At 33.4% G+C, this 16893-nt stretch overlaps 1 protein-coding gene across 1 annotated transcript; it reads right to left on the reverse strand.

Moving 5' to 3' along the window:
* Nucleotides 1-13938: 13938 nt before the first annotated feature.
* On the reverse strand, nt 13939-15200 carry LOC115979015. Its single transcript, XM_031100952.1, has one exon. The coding sequence runs from the start codon at nt 15032-15034 to the stop codon at nt 14015-14017; it is 1020 nt and encodes a 339-aa protein (XP_030956812.1). The 5' UTR covers nt 15035-15200; the 3' UTR covers nt 13939-14014.
* Between the last annotated feature and the right edge of the window lie 1693 nt (nt 15201-16893).

Below are 16893 nucleotides of genomic sequence, written 5' to 3' on the forward strand. Positions count from 1 at the left end.
GCTCTTTTAAAATAAGTCATCTCTACGGAGACACCATAGAGGTGTTCCACAAAAGATAAGAGATTGTGAGGAGGAGTTAGTAAAGCAAGCAAAGATCAAAATCTGACAATTTGGTGATCTGTTCCACCAAAGGTATGTGTCTATATGGTCCATAGTATTTTCTTTTAACATTGATATGAGAGCCGTTTTATGCTTGTTACTTTTCACTCTTGAATGATGCCATGATCTCTGAAATATATAATTCTATATGCTTGCTAAAATTAAATGTTTTAGTAAATTTTTTAATTTTCAGATCTGTATTTTAAAGGCATGTCATGGCATGTAGAAAGAAATAAAAAACTGTAATTTTGGATGTTTACATGTAATCTAAAAATTACAGGCTTATCCTGACCCATCCAATCTTGTTTAATATCAAATATATATATATATATATATATATTATGATTTCAAAGTACATACCATAAGCTTTAAAACGACAGTTTACAGGTTTAATTTAGACTTAAAACGAGAAAGTTTTGGCCTTTGTATTTGATAAGATCTGGAAAAATTGATGCATAGGGTTGAAGTCGATGAACAATAAAAAGAAATACACGCATGTAAAACTGGTTTGTAGTATGCGTGTTTTAGCCAAACACTTTTGTATTGTGTGTGTCCCACTCGCTTAGTGCGTGAGTGATTATCTATAAATTAAAAAAGAGCCCCACGTGTATTAGTTACACATAAACACAACTAATTGCTTAAGTAATAAGCCACGCGTTGAGTGGCTGTGGGGTTTGTAATATTGCTTACGTAATAGCAATGAGTTATAACACATATATTGAAAGGTTTTTTTTTTTTTTTTTTGAGGGGGCATATATTGAAAGGTTAAATGATAATTCAATGTTATAACATGCACAGCAACAGTGGCTCTTATTTTAATTTATAGTAATATTATAGATGTTCTTGTTTACTTGACCTCAATTTTTCTAGTGTGACATATATTTAATTGTGGTGTTTATCAAAAAGTATATATATATATATATATATGTATGTATGTTATTGTGCTGGCATTTTTTTTAACTGTGATGTTAAAATAAAATTGTGAAAATATGAGAGAATTGTGAAATTAGTTTTTTAATTTTTTGTATAATCATACATGAAATTTAATCTTTCAATTATTTTATGATGTCTTTTTAACATATTGTGAATGTGATATGATTAAATTGATATTATATGAATGCATGAATGTAATGCATTATGTAATGAATATGTGTGCTAGTGTTTCTGAGGCTCTTTGGCTCATCTCTATAGTTAGAGATTGTGGCATATCTCTATCCAAAAGCCACCATATATTCTATTTGATGCATGTTTGTTTTATAGAGAATTTGAATAGAGATTGTATCAGTAATTTGTTATGCAACATGTATATTTTTATTTATTACTGTTGTGGGTGGATAAGACAATTCTTGAAATTATTTGGTAATATGGCATCCCCAATTTTAAATTACAAATAGAATCTTTGTAGTAGAGTTCTTAGAAATGTAATGTAACTTTTAGGCTAGTGGTTTTGGGCAATGTATCTTTGGGTCATTGTTTTTGGCAATGTAATTTTAAGGCTATGTAATTTAATTTTGGAAGCCATGTAAGGGGATATGTTTCATGGTTACCAATAAGTCTCAAATTTTGTCCTAGTATGTTGTATCGAATTACCAATAGGGCTTGACGTGGAGCCATGCACAATGTGTTGTGCACAAAGATGTATGGACACATGTTATATGTATGATTTGATATGTGGATGATGAGATGTTTTATTCCTCACAAAATTTTATTTAAAATCAATTAGATGTGTTATTCTAATTTACATAGTGCAAGATGATTATGAGCTTAGCAAATTTTTGATCTCATTATGCAGAAAGGAATATCATGCTCTAGTTGGATTTTTGGAAATATATATATATATATTTTTTTTTAAATGTGTGTGCTAATGTCAATTTATGTAATGAATGTAGTGAACATTGCCACTAAGAATGTAGTTGCTGATCTAACTAAGGAAGGCAAACTAGATTGAACCAACTATGATATGTGGCATAGAAAAATTCAATATCTTCTTAATGAACAAGAGGCCCTTGAAACCCTAACCAATGTGATGATGCAACTTGGAAATGGGAATACTGGCCAACATCACCGTGACTTAGAGGCCTATAAGTCTTGGGTTGGGAAAGATCGATGTGCACACTTCATTATGTTGAGTAGCATGCACAATGATCTTATTAGGGAGTTTAAACTTTAAAGACCACCCAAATGCCCAAGAGATGTGGAACCAGCTAAAAATTGCCTATGGAGGGACTTCAACAACTAGGTTACGAGCTCTTACTTTAAAGTTTGAGCAATATGTGATGGATTCAAAACATTGCATGGTTGAACATCTAAGGATGATGTATGTATTGATACATAACCTAAAGGCTGCTAGCAATAATCTTTGATGAACAGTAGGTTATAACAGTGATACGTTCACTACCAGAACTTACTTTGGGGCAAATGAAGCTTGTTCTGACACATAGTGAGAATATCAAGACCATTGTCTAGAATCTTGCTTTAGGCCATAAATGGAACGCTTAAGGTGGCACACTTTGCACCCTTGTTCCGTGACCTCAAAGCCAATAGGTTGATCCATATAGATCTTTTTGTCTAGTTCTCCATTGAGAAATACAATCTTTATATCTATATGGATCAACCTATTGGCTTTGATGTGAAGCAACATGGGCGCAAAGTATACCACCTTAAGCATTCCATTTATGGCCTAAAGCAAGCGTCTAGACAATGGTATTTCAAATTTTATAAGGCTATTATTTTGAAATGATGGAAGATGACCATTGTGTGTATGTCAAACAATCAGGAAAGAGTTTGCTTATCCTATCTTTGTATTTGGATGACATTTTGTTGGCTGGAAATGATACACAGATGATTGTCACTACCAAAAGGTGGTTTTCCTTAAATTTTTGAAATGGACATGGGAGAGGCTAATTATGTGCTCAAAGTTATGATCTTGAAGGATCACTCAAAGAAGCTTCTTGGTTTATCTCAAGAAACTTACATAAGATGATCTTAGAGCAACTCCATATGCATAATTCCAAACCCATAGACACTCCAATTGAGAAGGGACATACATTAAGCCTTGATGATTGCCCTAAATCAAAAAAGGAAAAGAGAGAAATGACAAGAGTTCCCTATGCAAGTGCAATTGGAAGTCTGATGTATGCTATGTTGTGTACTTGACTAGACATTTATTTTACAGTTGGTATGGTTGATTGTTATCAAAATAATCTAAGACTTGTTAATTGGCAAGCAGTTAAGAGGATTTTTTGATGCCTTCGCAGGACATTGGATCTCATTCTTTGTATTAGGGTGGAGATTTAAGATTAAGAGGTTATTATGATGCTGACTGGGCCAGTGATAGCGATGAAATCTGATGTCCCACGAAGGAAGAATCTTTCATATGAAATCCAATGTCCCACGATGAAATCCAATGAAGCACATATGAGAGATTCCCTCTCAATCTCAAAATGATGATGGGGAATAGTTCCACGTTCACTTCTACGTACTTTGGATCATTGTGTGTTACTATCTAGTGATTTATTCCCACTAGGAGCCAAGTCATTCCCACTATCTTTTGCGATTTCAGGATGAAGTTGTGATTCACCACCCTCGTCCAAAGATGGTACGACACCTTCAAGTTCTTACAACTCATAAAGCTAAAGATTTTTTTTTTTTGATTCACTGATGCTTGGAAAATCATCTTCAATGAAGTTGACATTGTGAGACTCTATCTCAATCATTCCACTATTAGTCTGCTCACCATACATTACAAAATTCTTTGAGCTTTCTGAATATCTTATAAAGATTTTCTTACTTGCTCTAGGGCCCAATTTCCTATACTTATGGGAAGTACTATGAACAAAACTTGTACAACCCCAAGGCTGCAAGTTCTCCAAATTGGGTTTTGCACCATTCCATAACTCATATGGTGTTGTGGGAACTTAGAAGGCACACGATTAAGGATGTAGGCAACAATCAACAATGCAAGCCCCCCAAAATGAAATTGGAAGGTTAGCTTGTGCCATCATCAATCTAACCATCTCTAATAGAATATGATTCCTTCTCTCTGCAACACTATTTTGTTGTGGAGTACTAAGAATCGTCAATTGCCTGAGTATCCCTTTTTCCACACACAGTCCTTGAAACTGTTTAGACAAATATTCACGACCCCTATCAACTCAAAAAACCTTTAGGATCCTTTCTTTCTGATTCTCAACCTTTGCCACAAAGCCCTTGAGCTAGTAGGTTCCAACTCCTATGATTTCTTCTTGAGTTCCGTTACCCAAAATATTGTTTAGTCTGCCTATTGGTATCTTTTTGTAATTGATATACCAAACTCTATCTCTGGCTATATGTTTGGTTGCTCTTGAATCTATAATCCACCCAGGAATAGTATGAGCAACAAAAACATGTGTGCAAACATAAGTAATAACAGAGTTGTTGAGAATGGAAACCCTCTTCAGCTCAATGCACTCATAAAGTGATCCTTCTTACCACAGTCATAGCACTTGAACTTTGCCTTGTCCTTTCTAGCACGCTTGCCCTTTTGGTACTTTGCTATCTTGCCTTCTTTAGGCCCAAGATTACTAACTCATTTGGCATTCCTCCCTTGTCTTTTGCATTTAGGCTTGATTGCCTTCCGCTGCCTAGATTGGGCGACAAATAGGGTGTTTTGGTGCACTCCCATGCGTTTCGCCTTAAGCTCAAGATGATGAGAAATATCAATAAATGTCTTGATATTCTCACTATGTTGCAAAATAAGCTTCATTTTCCCCTAAGTAGGTTCAGATAGTGAGTATCACTGCTGTAACCAACTGTTCATTAGAGAGATTATTACCAACAGCCTTTAGGTCATGGATCAATGCAGACATCGTCCTTAGATGTTTAGCCATGCTATGTTTTGAATCCATAACATATTGCACAAACTTCAAAGTAAGAGCTTGTAACCTAGTTGTTGAAGTCCTTTCATAAGCAATCTTTAACTGGTTCCATATCTCTTAGGTATTTGGGTAGTTCTTAAACTCCCCAATAAGATCATTGTGCATGATACATAGCATAGTGAAGTGTGCACATCGATCTTTCCCAACCCAAGACTCATAGGCCTCTAAGTCACGACGATGTTGGGTAGTATTCCCATTTTCAGGTTGAATCATCACATTGGTTAGGGTTTCAAGGACCTCTTGTTCATTAAGCAAATATTGAATTTTTCTATGCCACATATCATAGTTGGTTCTATCTAGTTTCTCTCCCTTAGTTAGATCAACAACTATATTCTTAGCCATTTTCACTACATTCATTACACAAGTTAACATTAGCACACACATTGTTTTTTTAAAATTTTATTTCCATAAATCCAACTAGATCATGATATTCCATTCGACATAGTGAGATCGAAAATTTGCTAAGCTCATAATCATCTCCCACTATGTAAATTAAAATAACACATCTAATTGATTTTAAATAAAATTTTGTAAGGAATAAAACATCTCATTATCCACATTTCAAATCATACATATAACATGTGTCCATACATCTTTGTGCACAGCACATTATGCATGGGCTCCACTTCAAGCCCTATTGGTAATTCGATACAACATGTTAAGACAAAATTTGAGACTTATTGGTAACTATGAAACATGTCCCCTTACATAGCTTCCAAAATTAAATTACACAGCCTTAAAATTATATTGCCAAAAACAATGGCCCAAAGATATATTGCCAAAAAACATTGGCCCAAAAATTACATTACATTTTCAAGAACCCTACTACAAAGATTCTATTTTTAGTTGAAAATTGGCGATACTACATTACCAAATAATTTCAAGAATTGTCTTGTCCATCCACAATAATAATAAGTAAAAATATACATGTTGCATAACAAATTACCAATACAACTCTATTCAAATTCTCTAGAAAAAAAATACTTGCATCAAATAGAATATATGGTGGCTTTTGGATAGAGATACGCCATAGTCTCTAAATATAGAGACAAGCAAAAGAGTCTCACAAACCCTAGGACACATATTCATCACATAATGCATTCATATAATATCAATTCAATCATATCACAATATGTTTAAAAGACATCATAAGTTAATTCAAATATTAAATTCCATGCATGATTATACACCAACAACCATGGGACGGGACTCCTTTTTAATTTTATAGATAACCACTCATGCACATAGTGAATGGGTCGCACACATTACACTACTACAAACCAATCTTACATGTGTGGAAAATATTTTTTTTCTTATTTTTTATTATTTTTATTGTTCATCGTCTTCAATTCTAGACATCAATTTTTCCAGATTTTATCAAATACAACCATACTTTAAAAGGCCACAACTCTCTCATTTTAATTCTAAATTAAGCCTATTGGATTAGAGAGGGAGAGTAGCTGACTTTAGCCTTCACTCATTAGCAAGGCTTTATGTCTTGTCAATCATCATTAAAAATCAACTTGCGAAGGACGGGGTTTAAGCTCAATTTGACACGTGTCCCCCCTCTGACCTAACTTGACAAGTTGAAAGTGATTATAGTGGGTCCTAGCTGTTGGTCTATTTGTGTTGAAACTTGAATTGTGATCGGCCTAACCATTTTAGTCACCCACGTGAGCTTTGGTTGCTGAGATTTGGCACATGGGCTGGATTGTTTTGGTTGGGCCTTGCCATCGAGCTTCTTGGGCTTGCATGTCCCTACAAAATAAATAGTCTTGCCATGGGTTTGTACTATACATGGGCATTTGTAGTTGTAATTTCTTATGGAAAAATAAGTATAATTCTCATAAATTTTGTAAAATAAATAGTTTTATGAGATGGGTAACATGTCATAATTTTTCTTTTCCCCCATGAGTTAGCATATTTGTTAGGGAATTTAGCATGTCAAAATATGTTGTTGCCAAAGATTATTAGCTTTGGGCTTTGAGCATAATATAATATTTTTGCCAAATAATACTTGAGCTTTGATAGAATAATTGTTAATCCAAAAATTAATAGTTTTGGGTTTATGATAAAATGTTGCCAAAGTAGTATTGGGCTTTTTGTAAAATGTTGCCAAAATAGTATTTGGGTTTTTTTTTTTTTTTTGTAAAATGTTGCTAAAATAGTATTTAGACTTTTTGTTAAGTGTTGCTAAAATAGTATTGGGCTTTTAATAAGGTAATTTAAACTTTTTAAAAATATTGTCTTATAGTAACAGGCATTGTAATAGGGTGCTGTGTAGCAACAGACTTGTAGAGAGTGTCGTGTAGCAACAGGTTTTGTGAAGAGTGCCATGTAGCAACAAGCTTTGTAAAGAGTACTATGTAGCAACGGGCTTTAGAATAGGGTACCGTGTAACAACGGGCTTTGTAAAGAGTGTCGTGTAGCAACGGGCTTTATAATAGAGTGTCGTACAGTAACAAGCTTTGTAAGGAGTGTCGTGTAGTAACGGACTTTGTAATAGGGTGTTGTGTAGCATCTAGCTTTGTAAAGAGTTGTGTTGAGCTTTTTGTGTTTTGTCCACAAGATAAATGAGTGTGGGCTTTTATAGAGATGGTATAATTTTGTAACTCAATTTTGGTAATAGTATGAGAAGTATTTGTGTGGGCCCAAGTTGGGTAATAATATGGGAAATATTTGTGAGGTCCAAGTTGGGTAATATGAGAGATATTTGTGAGGGTCCAAAATAATTTATGGGGCTTGTATGGGTATTTTTGGTGAGTGGGCAAATAAAATTAGGACATGAAAAATTGGGACATAAGTGCGAGTTTTAAATTTTTTGAGAATCCAACCTGGAAGTCCAGGAAGGAACTTTATTAGACAAACAAAATTAAGCAACATCAGAAGCAACCAGGGGGGCAAGGTCTGTAGATATATCTTCCAACCAAACCTTAAAATCATTCCCCTCTTTTGCTTTCTTTGCCAAAGCATCGGCAACCTTATTACAAGAACGATTAACAAAACAAAAATCACATTGATTCAAATGAGAAGACGAATGGTAAATATCGTCAATGATATGACGAAAGAAAAATGTTTAGCCATTCCAGACTTGATAGCATTGATAACCCCAACAGCATCACCTTCAAAAATCACCTCACGAAGACTCAATTCCAAAGCGAAACTAACTGGCCTACGACATGCAAGGATTTCGACCTCAGCTACTGTTTGTGGGAGGGGAATACGCACTGACAGAGCACCTATGACAGCACCTTGCCAGTCCCGTATCACCACGCCGAGACCTGCAGAATTTGTGCTCTGGAAAACTGCACCATCGAAGTTAGCTTTGTATTGATTTGGCTCAGGAGGACGCCACTGAACTGAAGTCGGCAGCTGAGTGGAAATTGGGTTCAGATCTTGGGCATTGAGGAAGTCCTATAATAGACCACCAGCTTTTTGGACAATCTGATTCAGGGGAATGGATTAGAGGCCCAACCGAATGCAGTTACGCCTGTTCCACAAAAGCCATGAGATGATTATAAAAACTTCTGCTTTAAGATCATCAGATACCTGCAAAAAATGAGTAAACAGATTAGAAAAATCCCCTGGGGGGATTGCAACTAAGCTACGGGCCCAGCTTAGTTGGCTCCACACATTCTCCAGTGGCTCACATCCCCACACAGCATGGAGAATATCTTCGGGTTGGGCATTATAGACCGTGCATCTGTCAGTATCAGCTATAAATCGATGGAACAAGTTGACCATGGTGGGTAGAGCCTCATTGCATGCACGCCACGCAAAATGCTTCATCTTGGAAGGGATCCATAGCATCCATAAGCCTTTCCAAAATAACTTTTGGGGGTTAGGATTTGAGCTACTAGTGTTGTTAGCTGAAGCATCACAAGCCAGCAACTTATAGGCACTTCGGGTAGTCAATAGGCCAGAAGGAGTTTTAGTTATTCCAACAAGCTTCCTTCAATAAATAATAGCCTTTTCTCCTTGTCTTTTCACTTGCAACTTTCAGTGTTTCAGTAAAAAAAGTGCTGGCATTGATTATTTCCCTTTTCTTGTTTGCTTACACCGAAAATAGGGAGAGAGTAAGTCAGAGAGAGACTTTTCTTCTTCTTCTTCTTCTTCTTATTTTTGATTAGGGGTAAGAGAGAAACAAAGCTTTTTAGCAAGGCAGAGAGAGAAATAGAGCCTTTTCTCCTTCCTTTTCTTGTCTTCAGCCAAGGGTGAGAGAGAAACACAGAGCTTCTTTCTTTTCTTCTTGTTTTCAGTCAAGGGTAAGAGAGAAACACATATTTTCTTCTTCTTTATTTCTGGCAGCATCAGTGGGTCTTCTTCTTTATGGTATTTTTGCTGGAGCAAGAATTAGGCTTTAGGCTTGATTCAAAGGCAACTTTCCAAATGGTTTTTTTTTTAAAGGAAAATTGATTTCAATTTGGAGTTTGTTTTTAAAAGTACCTTTCAAAACATCTTTAAATCTTCCAAGTCTTAAAGCTAGTTTTATGAACATGTTTTTCGAGTAAAAATTACTAATAAGATCCCTTGGACTTTTTTGTTGCTCACTAAGAATGGACAGAAGGGATGATGTACCAGATTGGGTTCAGCTTTGAACACAAATGAGGACCAAATTAACATAGAACTCTATTTTATTTTCAAGAATTAAATTGACGCAATAGATGGTTAAGATACATTATTAAAATTTCATATATAATTTTAGGACAAGAAATGATAGGTTAACTAATACAAATGACTACATAAAATTCAGAATCAGCGTATACATTTTCATGCTGTTTGCTCCAAGGAAAAGAAATGTTAGAAAAAATTCTAAAAATATAATAATTTCTTAGAATTCATTTGCTTTTAGGCATTTCAATATAACAACATACTCTTTCTTGTAAATATACTCACTTAGTGATATTATAAACTAGCCTCATCACATATGCTTTGTGTATGCAATAAGGTTTTTTTTTTTTTTTTTTTTTTTTTTTTTTTTAAGTGTCATAATTTTCCTTTAATTTTTTTTTTTTTTGATAAATTTCTTTTGAAACCATGGATTAGTAGGAGAGTATCCTATTTTGTAGGCATTTTAAGTGGAGTTGGAGGTATATTTTTACTGGGTTGTTTTTAAGTTTTTTCTCTTTTAAACCTAAGATTTAGGGATATTTCTGAATTACATAAAAATTCAGTCAAAATAGGGGAATTTTCTTAGAGATAGTATAGATATTTAAACTTAACCTTACTTTGATTATTCATCTTTTTAATATGAAATTTGAAAAGATAAGAAAATAATTCCTTTAAATTATCATGCTAATGTCTCTATATAGAAAATTCAGCACAATAGTTTTTATTCGCTCTCTCTACATATTTGATTGAGTCCATGGCCAAAAGGCAAAAAAAAAAAAAAAAAAAAAAAAAAAAAAAAATCAAGTCCATTAAAAAATTTGCTACTTTGCTAGAGTCAGTAGAAGCAAGCCTAAATACTTAAGCCTTCATAACCATATATATAGATAGAAATTAAAGGAGCCTTAGAATTTATGGACTAACATATTTAATTATTTACTGCTTATCAATCAAAATTCTTACATGCACATGATGCTCTATATAAGCATACCCATAGTGACAACTTAAAGAAGACAGAGATTTATATATATTCAGGAAAAAAAATAAAAGAAGCCATAGTTTTAATGGTCACAGGCCTAATGGATATCTCAAACAAACTGGAGAAACACAATATATTTAACAAAAATCTAGATAAGAACCACTGCAAAATTTGAACAATAAAGCTTCATGAAATTGATTGTTCATCCTTTGCTTTCTCAACCAACACAAGCGCAAAATAGAGCCGTCCTTTGTTTGTATTAGAAGAAGCAGCATCATCACAAGCTTCTTTGTCCACACTGAAAGACCAGAATTGCACTACATCATCTATCTTGAGACCATTCGACTCCTGGACACAGTTCCAAGTGGATCTCAAGGCATATGTTGAACTCATGTTGCCCGTATCCTTAGGCATGTCCCACACGGCTAACCTGTGACTTGATCCTTTTTTAATTTTAAAACTTTTTTTTTTTAGTAATAAATATAACAAAATTAAGACATTATTAGTTTAATTGTTTTTTGTGAGCCTTACAATGTATAACTCAAACTCAATTTGACAAATACAATGCATGTTTTTATTTTATTTTTTTATAAAATAAATCAATCATAATTTGAACATTGTTTTGGATAACACCATTTAAATACAATGGCCTCAAGAAAACAATTGAGACCTTTATCTAACTACATGCAAATAAATTGAAAGATGAATGGTTGAGACGTTTTCTCACTTGAATAACTAGATAAGTAAAATTTTTTAGAGATCAAATAACAAAATACATGATAAGAGTTAAAAACATATATTTGAAATTATAAACATGTATGAGAATAGATTTATAAGTGTGAAAAGAGAAAAAACGAAATATATCAATGAAATTGGCATAAATTAGGGATGCTTAGGCCTAGAGTATGTGTTTTTTTAACAATGATATGACATTCATAGAAGAGACTACATATAAATAAGTAAACAATCAAACTTTGATCTATATTCTCAAATTGAAATAGAGTGCTAACCACAATTGACATTAAATTATGAAATTAGTTTTCAAGATTATGAATTTCTTATATGTTTTTATTCTTTTTCAAATTAGCTATCTAATAGGGTATTTGTAATTTCATTATATGTTTGGGGAAGTTGATATTGTGTAGAAGTGAAACTTGTGTGTTAATTTTAATTAGATTTTCAAAGGGTAGACTAGACCCCTTTGTGTTTGTGCTATTTGTTTTGGTTAGCAATGTTGGGATTTGTATAGTTTTATGATTATTGAATAAGTATTAATTTGTTGAACTGGACTCATTCTTGATATGAGTGGTGAATTCAAAGTAATGTATTTTATACCAAGTAATTTCATGCATGACTTACTAAATGGCAAATACATTAAAAAAGAAAAAGAAAAAAATTAATGTGAAAAAATACACTTGCAATTTGATTGACTCGACATGTTTCTAACCTGCTTAAATGACCCCTTTTTTTTTTACCCAAACCTGTTTTCGACTAAAACCCAATTGATAATATGAAAACTAATAAGGAACTATTTCGTATTGATTCCAAAATATGAAAACTCATAAAAGGAAACTGAAAAACTTCATGTATTTGTGTGTGTGTGTGTGTGTTTTTGGGTTGATAATTGGATATATTCAAGTTCTATTTTTATTAAATTTTTTTTTAAAAAAAAAATTAGTTTCTTAATGACCTCCTGAAAAAAATTCTTGGGGTCATCACTGAGTATAAAGTGGAACACAAAAGGTGGTACATATTATTTGTATTTTTCGTTGGGTATCGTTATGACTAAATCATTTGACTCCTTTTACATGTAGCTATTTTCATGAGCTTGAATTTATACATGTATGGTTAAAGTTGAATTGAAGTAAATTTGACATCCATGCATGATGTATATATAGCAAATGGAATTGCTAGAGTCTTAATATTGATTACAAAGAATGTGGGTTCAAAGTTTGGTTTATAATCTACATGTACAAGCTTGAGTTCATATGAATTTTCTCTTATTTGAATACGGCTTTGCATGCTAGCTCCTTAGGTATTGCAAATCCCATCAATCTTTAGGCTTGATTCAAAGGCAACTTTACAAATAGTTTTTCAAATCTATTTTTTAAAAGGAAAATTGATTTCAAATTGGAGTTTGTTTTCAAAAGTAAATTTCAAAATGTCTTTAAATCTTCCAAGTCTTAAAAGCTAGTTTTATAAACATGTTTTTCGAGTAGAAACTACTAAAACCCCTTAACCGTTTTTGTTGTTCACTAAGAATGGACAGAAGGGATCAAAACCAATTGATCAATTTTGATTGATGTGCCAACTAGGGTTCAGCTTTGAACACAAATGAGGATCAAATTAACATTGAACTCTATTTTATTTTCTAGAATTAAACTGAAGCAATAAATGGTCAAGATACATTATTAAAATTTCATATATAATATTAGAACAAACTATGATAGGTTAACTAATACAAATGACTACATAAAATTCAAAATTAGTTGTATACATTTTCATGCTGTTTGTATCAAGGAAAAGAAATGCTGGAAAAAAAATTCTAAGAATATAATAACTTATTAGAGAAGCCATTTGCTTTTAGGTATTTCAATATAACAATTTACGCTTTTTGCAAGTAGACTGAATTAGTGTTATTATAGATATTAGACTTATCCATACTTTGATTATTCATCTTTTTAATATGAAACCAAAAAGAAAAGAAAAATAATTCCTTCAAATTATCTTGCTACAGTCCGTATATAGAAAATCCTGAAAAATAGCTTTTGTTCAATCTCTACAAATTTCAAACCCGTTTGAGTAAAATGTTAACAAGCTCTTACTCAATTTTCCACTAAAAGAATTGAATTACAACCTTGAAATAAAAATTGAATTTACAGAATCGCAAAAAAATAAATAAATAAAAAAAGAACTAAATTCCCTAAACCCATAACATCGTTGGTACAACAATAGATAAACTGATAAAACAAGTTGACTTTGTCATATTAGATTGAATCTTTGGCCAAAAGGAGGAAAAAAAAAAAAAAAATTCAAGTCAAAAGATTTGCTACATTGCTTGAGTAGGAAGAAGCAAGCCTAAATCCTAAATAGAAAGAACTTAGAGGAGCCTTAGAATTAAAGGATTAACATCTTTACTGCTCATCAGACAAAAATTGTTACATGCATATGATGCTATATAAGCATACCCATAGTGACAACTTAGAGAAGACGGATTTATATTCAAGAAAAAATAAAAATAAAAGAAGACAGTGTTTTAATTAATGGTCACAATTTATGAGCCACCATATCTGACAGACACAACCCATTCATAAACACCATCCTAGTGGATGCGTCAAACAAACTAGAGAAACACAATATACCTAACAAAAATTTAGGAAAAACCACTTCAAAATTTGAACACTATAAAGCTTCATGACATTGACTGTTCATCCTTTGCCTTTTGAACCAACACAAGTGCAAAACAGAGCCGTCCTTTGTTTGTATTAGAAGAAGAGGCATCATTGCAAGCTTCTTTGTTCACACGGAAAGACCAGAGTTGCACGACATCATCTATCTTGAGACCATTCGAATCCCGGACTTCGTTCCAAGTGGATCTCAATACATAGGTTGAACTCGTGTTGCCCGTATCCTTAGGCATGTCCCATTGAACCAAAACAATATGACCACTCTTAAGCGTGGGATCGATGAATTGCACTTGTATTTCTTGCCCTGCTCTAAGCTTCTCTTTCTCTTCCTCAGTCAAGAAATCTGTCCTCACTATTTGCCTTAATGGTATTGAAAACCGATTATTACCCTTAGTTATGTCAGTCTTGAAAAGCTTTTTCTGTATCACCAACAATTTGTCACGCCCACCCATTTCTTCGATCTCAACCAGGAACTCTTGAGGTAGATCAGGTGGTGGGTTTGGACCCGGTGGAATTTTAGCCTTGATTGGCAATCTTGATTCCCAAGATTGCTTCTTTTTCTTGGTTTCCAAACACCATTCATCTTGATCTCCCAATCTTACTCTCTTTGAAACAGGCACAGCAGTGGTTGTGAACATGAAGGCTTTTTCTTGCTCCACAAGGATTGGCTTGTTTTTCTTGGTTTCCAACTCAAAACGGCAGTCTTGATCATCATCATCATCCTGGTCCCCAAATCTTGATCGCTTGTTTCGAACAGGCACAGTCACAGCAGTAGGGATTTCTTCTTCCACAGAGATTGGCTTCTTGAGAGACTTTTCTTGGAAGAGCCTATGAAACTTGCGATGTTTTTTTCTGGCTACGAAGGCGACCTCAACCAACGCGTCAAATGGAGTCCAATTGGGAGCAATAGTATGCCCCTCCATATCATAAATACCCATGTTCTCTAACAAAGAAATATCTGTTTTCATCTTCTTCTTCTTCATCTCACAACTTTCCCTTCTTCTTTTGGTTGAACCCATAACCATAAAGAATAGTAAATACTAAAAAACACAGAGAGATTAAAAGAAAATAGTGATGGCTTTTTTGTTTTCTCAGGAGCGAGAGAGCAATGTTTTGTTATGAGAATCAAGAGTTAAGAACTAGCAATATATATAGAGGAAGAGAGCAATATTGGGTTGTAGCTACGTAAGTATTTCCTAGTGAAAATTGGAATACTAAATTTCCTAATCCTTTTTGGCGAAGGAAAAGGATTTAAACTAAAACCCTTCTAGTCTAGCTTTGTGACCGTTGTACAATATCTAGAGTCGGTGGGATGGGATAGGATCCTCAAGGACGACTCGCCGTTTGTTTCAAAATTATTATTTTAAAGGGACAACGAAACACCATTTTATTAAGCTGAAATTGTTTAAGCACTAAAAACGATAGGTCGTAAAGAATCTACTTTAGTACTCGCCGTATTGAAGATGAACGATGTGGGTACACTGTCTCTCTGTTATTGAGTGCTAAAGTGGTTTTGTTTGAGTTGGGGTTACTAATGATGTGGGTTATTCATTGGCAAGATATTATTATTATTATTATTGTTATTGAATAAATGAAAGTGAAACAAAAAAGAGGATATTCATAATTATTAATTTTTTTTTTTTGGGTGTGTTAATTAATAGTGCACATCCAAATGTATCAATTTCATCATTTTAGGGTATCCAGAATACTGGAAACTTGAACTGCAAACACATTCTAATTGATGTTGACATTCCTGGAGTTCGTATATTCTCTACAATAATATTTTTTAGGAAATATACACATACACATACACGCATATATTTGTAATACTAACACTGAATTATTGATTGAAGTACGGTTAGGAGTAGTTAAGAGTCTTATAATTCAATTGGTTGGTATCTTTGATATTTTAAATGGAGATATTCAGGATTTAAATCCTTCTTCCCCATTGTAATTATCAAATTATCAAAAAAAAAAAAAAAGAAGTGATCCCAATTGCATCTATTGGCTATTATACTGAGATTAGTTCTCTGTTGTTGATTCTTCAATTGTTTTTGTGATCTAAATTCTAGCAATGGACTTGAGTCAAAGTATTATCACGTGGTAATACGTTACTGCCAACAAAAGAGAGTCCAAAAAACCTATTTCCTATCACACGCAACTGGGCATGCTTTTTATTTTTATCTTAATTTTTATTTATTGTGTTTTTTCCTTTGGCATTACTCTTGCCAAAACTGATTGACTTCATTGTTTCTATTTTACCTTTCATTTTACTAGTTTTCTCTCTTATTTTGGTTGTTTTTTGTTTAATTGGAACTGAACATATTTGGTTGCTAACTTGCTATGATAATTTGTGCAAACTTTAACTGATCATCATTTTTATTGTGCAGATTGACTGCTTTTCAGGTACCAACTAGTTTTACACAGTCTGCCAGGGAGTTTTTAATCTGCATATTGCTTTATTATATGTGAAATTTTTTGTATTCTATCAATTGGAAAAGATAACTGTTCCTTTCAGATTTGTTATGCTGTTCTTTTCCTTGTCCAGTGTGTCCTCCTTATACCACCATCTATGGACAAAGGCGAATTTGAGTTACTACATCATCTCTGCCATGCACAGGGACACTCAATTTGCATGTTTCTTGAAGCAAGGTATTTTGATTCCATATGTACCAACTGTTTTGCTTTCAGAAATCTGTTATGTGCATTTGCCCATATTGCAACATCCAATTTTCTCATTCTTAATTAATGGATTTCAATTTCGAATGTATTTGTTATATTTGTTCTGCACTGCCTCCCGTGGCAATGTCATTAATTATTATATTGGATAAACGAATTTAAAGAGAAGGATTTGGATTTCAATCTTTAGTTTAATTGACTTTAA

This window comes from Quercus lobata, chromosome 3 (genome assembly GCF_001633185.2).
Source record: "Quercus lobata isolate SW786 chromosome 3, ValleyOak3.0 Primary Assembly, whole genome shotgun sequence".
Taxonomy (NCBI): Eukaryota; Viridiplantae; Streptophyta; class Magnoliopsida; order Fagales; family Fagaceae; genus Quercus; species Quercus lobata.